Source organism: Henckelia pumila, chromosome 4 (genome assembly GCF_033568475.1).
Source record: "Henckelia pumila isolate YLH828 chromosome 4, ASM3356847v2, whole genome shotgun sequence".
NCBI lineage: Eukaryota > Viridiplantae > Streptophyta > Magnoliopsida > Lamiales > Gesneriaceae > Henckelia > Henckelia pumila.
This window is the reverse complement of record NC_133123.1, coordinates 122598016-122605292: the sequence shown is the minus strand read 5'-3', so window position 1 is coordinate 122605292 and position 7277 is coordinate 122598016. Positions and strand designations below refer to the sequence as shown.

The 7277-nt window shown below is 35.2% G+C and overlaps 1 protein-coding gene across 3 annotated transcripts; it reads left to right on the top strand.

The window, feature by feature from the left end:
- The first annotated feature begins 574 nt into the window (after window positions 1–574).
- LOC140866127 (heavy metal-associated isoprenylated plant protein 12-like) lies at window positions 575–4989 on the top strand. 3 transcript variants are annotated; one of them, XM_073271026.1, is made up of 3 exons: window positions 575–3751; window positions 4249–4327; window positions 4647–4989. In XM_073271026.1, the coding sequence occupies exon 1, from the start codon at window positions 2059–2061 to the stop codon at window positions 3703–3705; it is 1647 nt and encodes a 548-aa protein (XP_073127127.1). In that variant the 5' UTR covers window positions 575–2058; the 3' UTR covers window positions 3706–3751; window positions 4249–4327; window positions 4647–4989. The 3 variants fall into 3 exon arrangements, with proteins under 3 accessions (XP_073127127.1, XP_073127128.1, XP_073127129.1); XM_073271027.1 differs by lacking the exon at window positions 575–3751 and adding an exon at window positions 4028–4137; XM_073271028.1 differs by lacking the exon at window positions 575–3751 and adding an exon at window positions 4096–4137 and having other exon boundaries at window positions 4252–4327.
- The last annotated feature ends 2288 nt before the right edge of the window (window positions 4990–7277 follow it).

The window sequence follows — 7277 nt, the reverse complement described above, 5'->3', positions numbered from 1 at the left end:
TTTATATAAATAGTTAATATATTTTTGGGTAAATATTTTTACAAAAAATGATCATGTCAAATGAACAGTACTTAATAATAAGATACTATTATTATTTATTAAGATCACAAAATTTTATGAGACGATGACCAATTTTCTAATAAAGATCTCCTAATTATCGACCTGACTCATGATAACGTATAATTTTTAATATTTTTTTACATAAAAATTATTGAGTCAACTCTTCTCACGATTGGTGCGATTATCTCACAGTACATCCCCTATATATTATTTAAAGATGTGGATAACTTTACTCACTATAAATATCGTATAGTTCACTTAAAAATATTTATATATATTAATATATTATGGTTATTATTGAAGAAGGAATAGGTCAATAAAATAAAATGTCAGAATGAGAACTAATGTATGTAAAAGCAGCAATTGCTTAAAAATTATGTTTCTTTTACTTATATGTCATTAGATTATTTGTATTTTTATCTATTATTATTTTATTTCTATTAAAAGAGGCAATAACCGTGCGGGTAGCATTTATGATACACGTTTTTGTATCATTTTTATTTGGCTCCTTCGCAATTGAGTTCTCTGTTTAAGGATGTTAATTATTATTTGGATCCATTGCTTATACTTCAGTTTGTTTCTTGGTGTCATTTTTTATTGTTCCATTTGTATTTTGTGAAAGGTTTCCCAGTGTCATTTCCATCTCCATTCATATCCCCCTCATTCATCGTAATCCTCGTTTGTAAAAAGAATAAAAAAAAGATTTGTTTATTAATTTGCAGTTGGCTAGCTTACATGCATTGATTCTTACATCACTGGCCACCATGAAAATCCCTCAACAAAAAATCTTTGATCTTCTTCTTTTGTTAACCATTCTTGTTTGTGTGAGCTTGGAGAGTGTTTATGGACATATGAATGGAAGGAACATAATTATCTGCCCCGAGAGAGAGAGAGAGAGACAAGCTCTTAATCAATTCAAAGGTGAGCTTATTGATTCTCACGGAAGATTATCTTCATGGGGGAGCGGAGAAGATAAAATGGAGTGCTGCAAGTGGAGAGAGGTTCATTGCGATAAATGAACCAATCATGTGGTACGATTGAATCTACGAGTTCCAGCTGCCAGTTCAGTTGATCACCGGCTATTCGGTAAGATTAGCTCAACTTTGCTCGAGTTGACGCACTTAACTTATCTCGACTTGAGTAGTAATTATTTTGAATCCGGTTTCTCGAAGTTCATATGTTCACTCACAGAGTTGCACTATCTCGATCTTTCACATGCTAGTTTGAAGGGACCGATCCCTCAGTGTGTTGGAAACCTTTTCAAATTAACAATCTCGATCTTAGTGGATCTATTGGCTTCTTCAGTAAAAATCTTGATTGAGTCTCTCATCTTCGTTCACTGGAATATCTCGACCTCAATTTTGTAGACCTCAATGATGTAACCAATTGGTTGCAACCAATTAGCCATTTGAGTTCCATAAAAACATTGTACTTGATCAATTGCTCCCTTTATACAATCCAATATTCTTTGGTTCCAAACAATGCTTCCGCTCCTCTTGCAGTCCTAAACTTGTCATCGAACAAACTCTCTTATATCGCATCAATGATTTACTGGCTGTCAAATTACAGCAGAAGCCTTAGATGGATTGATTTATCTTCCAACATGAACTCGGACAATCCCAACCCGCATGATTTGGAGAATATGATACCAAACACACATGGCAACGGGAGCAATTTAAGATATTTCAGTTTGTGACAGAATCGCCTCGCTGGGCAGCTTTCTCAGCTCATGATGAGCTTGTTCGGGCCTTTCCAAACCAAATTGCGATATCTTGACTTGAGTGATAATAGCCTAAATGGATCTTTGCCTGACATGTCGAGCTTTCCCTTTTTAACAAAGTTGAATCTTCAAGACAATGATCTGAGCGGGTTTGTCTTGAAAGATTCCCTACAATGTCCACTTCTTCGTGTTCTTGATCTTTCAAACAATAAAATAATGGGACCTGTCCCTGACCTCTCATTTGCTCGTCATTGAAAGAATTATATCTTGAAAACAACATGTTCACTGGAACTTTGACGAAAAGCATTGGAAGATTATCCGAGCTAGAGGTTTTGTCCATGCCGTCCAATCGCTTGGAAGGCGGAATAACACAGGATCATATGTGCAATCTCGCTAGTTTACGTGTGCTGGACTTGTCTTTTAACTTGTTTCTTGATATAAAGTTTGACCAATCGTGGGTACCTCCTTTCCAACTACTGCGTGTCTGGCTAACACGATGTAATATTGGACCACGATTTCCGACATGGATAAGAACACAGAATGAACTTGTATATTGGGACAGAGACACCGTCCCTGATTGGCTTGGTGAGTTATCTCCAAATTTGTTGTATCTTAATGCATCGAACAACCAAATGTACAGTGTTTTCCCAAACATATCCATCTCCACACATAAATCTGGAGTTTCAATTCCAATCAAGTCTTTCGATGCTGATGCTGGAGTGATACTTGACATGTCGGGAAACAAAATCTCAGGTTCGTTAACATTCTTGTGCCATGTTAGTAATTGGAGTTTCATTGATGACCTGTCGGATAACATGTTATCAGGCAAGGTTCCTAACTGTTTTGCAAGCTTTGAAAAGTTGGAATATCTCAATTTGGCAAACAATTATCTCTTTGGGACGATTCCTTATTCATTTGGCACTTTACAAGGTCTACAATGGTTGGTGTTGAGGAATAACAGTTTATCAGGAAAAATCACTAAAGCTTTGAGAAATTGTACAAGCTTGCAGATTATTGATCTCGGCCAAAATAGTCTGACAGGCAATATCCCAACTTGGGCAGGACGTAGTGTTACAAAGATTGTTGTTCTAAGTCTACGCTCCAATGAGTTCACTGGCAGGATACCTTTAAGCTTATGTGGCTTACCGGAACTTCAAATCTTAGACCTCTCTTCAAACAAGGTTTCCGGAGCTATTCCAAAATGCATATGGAATCTCACCGCGATGACGCTCGAATATGAAGGATTTCAACCATTTAGGAGTCGAGTTTTTGGATTGCTGGCTGCTTCAGTGAAGGGGGACAACTATGGTAGCTTGGCTTCTATTATTAAGGACTTGAATAGCGTGTACATAACGTGGAAAGGAAATGAGGTCAAATACAACAAATCTCGCGGCCTGTTACTCAACCTCGTGGATCTTTCAAGCAATACATTATCCGGTGAAATACCCGATGAACTAACAAAACTCGTTGGTTTACATGCACTAAAATTGTCGAGAAACAACTTGGCCTCGCACATTCCCCATGACATAGCTCTCTTAAAGTCCGTACTGGCCCTCGATCTTTCATGGAACCACATTTCGGGCAGTATCCCTATTGGTCTTTCGGAACTGGATTCTCTTGGATTCTTGAACTTGTCTTACAACAAATTGTCGGGAAAGATTCCACCTCATATGCTGAAGTTTGATGAATCAAGCTATTTGGGGAATCCCTTACTTTGCGGGCGTCCTATACACAACAAATCCTGCCCAGGGGAGGATGAAACACATGGAGATTCGGACTTCAACAGTGGGCAGAGCAATGTGGAGCACGAAGAGGATGAATTCATCACCGAAGGATTCTATATCAGCCTGGTCCTTGGGTTTATCGAATTATGGTCAATACATCATTCAGGCGTGCATTTTTTAAGACAACAAGCGATGCCATAGACTATGTACATCTTCAGGTTATCCTTCTGAAGAACCGCTTGAAAAGGTAGTTTTACAATTAACTTTTTGTTTAATTTTTCAATAACTGTTTCTTGATTGAGTTATTCTATAGTTTTGCATAGTAAACTTTAAGCTGATATTGTTTAGAAATTAAATATTCTATACAGTGTGATTGATCTGGTGAAATCTTATGATTTTAAAAAAAATATTATTATACTCATTATATAACTTTTTTTCTATTTTACAAAAATAACCTTTCTTTTTAAATGTTCCAATCTCTCTGTTTTAATATAAAAAAATTTTATTAGATTACTGTATAACTATTTAAGTAAAAAAAGTGTTTATGTTCAAATTTTTTAAGATCAAACACACCATTTTCCCCCTCCAAAATTCCATACGATCCATTGCCCCTCCACTCCAATGGCTGCCCAGGTATTGTCTTTATTTACGCGAACAAGAGTATATAGCATATATAGTTACATGCTCCGATCAAAATGAACACACAGATTCAAATATATTTTTCATGTAATTTTCATGCAACAGAAGGTGGTTCTCAGAGTCATGACCATGTCTGATGAGAAGACCAAGCAGAAAGCTATGGAGGCAGTTGCTGATATTTTCGGTAACATGAATTTGATCCCATCTTTTTACACGTATTAGCTATGAAACTTATATTTTTAGCAAAAAAAATAAGTGTGATAAGGATCATAACATCAGGCTAATTGAATTCGTGAAGGAAGATCACCAACAAAGGAGCGGATGATACCGATATTAATATACAGCATTCATATGCTCCTTAGACAAATGTTCCACATGCGCTTTTTTCCCAAATCCACGAATTTCTTCACAATAACACTTCCTTTTCTGTTAAATTCTGGGATTATTATTCAGCACCAACAGGTAGATTTTTAACAGCGTATCTGATCTTAAACATGCTCTAGGGGTGGATTCCATTGCTGCTGATTTAAAAAACCAGAAGCTGACGGTTGTTGGAGAAATGGATGCAGTAGCTGTAGTGAAAAGTCTGAAAAAAGTGGGGAAAGTGGACATTTTGGCCGTTGGGCCAGCAAAGGAAGACAAGAAAGGGGATGATAAGAAACCACAAGAAAATAAATAACCAAGCTCCATATTCCATGCCATTTTACATTTGTTTCATTTTTATTCTGGTAAAAGTTGTCTTGCATCATTCTTTATCATATATATTTTCTTCTAGATGTTTTTTTCAGCATGTGCAGATGATGAACATTGTATTCATAGGTTGTGACAAGTCCTTCTTGAGGAGTAATTAATGTTTGCATATTTGGTGTCAAAACTTATTGTATAACATACAAAAATGGTAATGAAATTTAACATACAATAATGGTAAAAAAAAAAAAAAATACTTTTTGACCTCAATCCCTTTTTCAAGTGCTTCAACGTTTCAAAAATAAGGATTTGGTGTGTGCTACTCCTAGAATATATCTACCCCATTACATGGATAAAATCTTGCCTACGACTAGTCGACCGCCGTCAAAATAATAAGGATCCTACATAAGTGAAGATCGTCACAATTGTAGCATGATACTGATCGATCCAAAACAAATGGGGATAAATTTTAAGGTTCATTCAACGTAGCACGTAGATGTCAAGGAAGTAAATTACCTGAAGTACATATTATTTTAACTAGAAATTATAGTACAAATAATAAAACTATACTGACACGAGAATAAACAGCAAAGACTAAGTCCTTTGTTGGGAAAACCCATTTATTGGAAAGAGGAGTTCGTGACGCTATTAGTTCTTTTCCAGAATATGAAATCACAACGTGAACAAGTAGCTAGTTTTCAATCTCATTTATTAATTTTGTACAAAAATTTTTATGTATAAAGTTCCTCATTAGACATTCCAAAATCAAATAAAATATAGTGATCATGGTCACATTCTCTACAAGGTCCCCATTCGTCTTTTCACGAATCTTGCAGCCAAACGAGTTGAATATGATTGATGAGGTCAGTATCGATATTGCGCCTCATTATTTGACAAATAATATCAAATAAATCGTGCACAAAAGTACAACTTTCATTTTTTTTTTCTTGATATATTTTGGTCAAACTTGTTTATAGCTATCAGTCCAGCACTTCATGACATGTATGCACATAAAGTCAATTAATATAACCAAAAGAAAAAAAAAAAAAAAAAAAAAAAAAAAGGTAGTGGATGTCATGCTAGAAAGTTGGGTGTAATTATTACATCAAAAAAAAAATACTGTACAAGTAATTCGCTTTTAGAAACTAGAAAGTAGGGTGCCAAAAAATAGTGGATGTTAAGTTCAAGAGTTTATTTTTGATTTCTAGAATGAGTTGGAGCCTACCCGAGTAAATTTGAACAAAATTCGAACACAAAGATGCGAATTGACAATGGTTTTGACTCAACTCAACCCATGAAAAGTAGTAAAAAGGATGAAGATTTAAACAACGTATCAGTAGGTTACCCAGAGTAGCAAAAATCATTTAGATTCAAAAGTCATCGATGTTATCTAACACAAACAGAAAACAGTTGGTCAACTGATTTGTTTCTGATAAATTCTTTTTGTGACAATTGACTCGATCCTTCAGACGCAATCCCATGTTACAAAAGGTAGAAAAGTATTGACTTTGAATCACGTTACAAAGCATAGAGGAAGCCTCAAGCCCTGTATTCGGAAGCCAAAATATTTACTAATGTAGCAATTATGGACTAGGCCACAAGTTCAAACCTTCAAGCGAGAAAAAACCATCAGAGAGCAAATTATCAAGGAAAGAAACAGCAAACCTCGTAGTTGGTACTCCGAGCCACTCAGTATGGAAAAGTACCGCAGAAAGAGTGCACATTCTTCATTTAATCAATTTTCAGCCACTTTACCTGCAAGTTGTGGTACAAGAAAAAACAGTCTAGGAACGATGGAATGTTGGTCAGCAGCAATAGAATATAAAGAAGCTCTCAAACATAAAATGACCAAATTTATCAACAAAGTTCATGAGCAAGAGAAAATTGTCCCAGCCGACGATTGTCCCATCCATTGTGTCGGATGGGACCAAGATCAGAAAAAGCAAAGGTGATGTTTGGATTCTCTAAAAATAAATTTGTATCCCCAAAATAAAATTAAATGTAATCTTCTTGTTGTTATTCTTCTTCCAAACAATTTTTTTATCATCTTCATACTAATAATCTCTTTGTATTCAATTTTTCATCGATTCCAAAAAATGCTCTAGATAATTATATAATCTAACCAAGTACAATATATTTCAAAATTTTAATACAACTCAGTTAATCATTTTTCAAACAAATATAATTGATGTGTAAGTTAACAATATTTACAGTACAAAATCTTGTTTTATCTTGGTAAACACTTTTAAACTTATCAGACAATATCATTTCTCCGAAAGTTTTTCTCCGGGACAACAAAAATGAATACAAACACTACAAGAGTTTCCCCCAGTAGCCTACAGGTGAGAACTAATGGGAGGAAGGGATCCAAAGGGATTATTCAACACAGAATTCTACAAGAATGCTCGTACTTTTTGAACCTTTTTGATGCAGCTACCAAATACAAA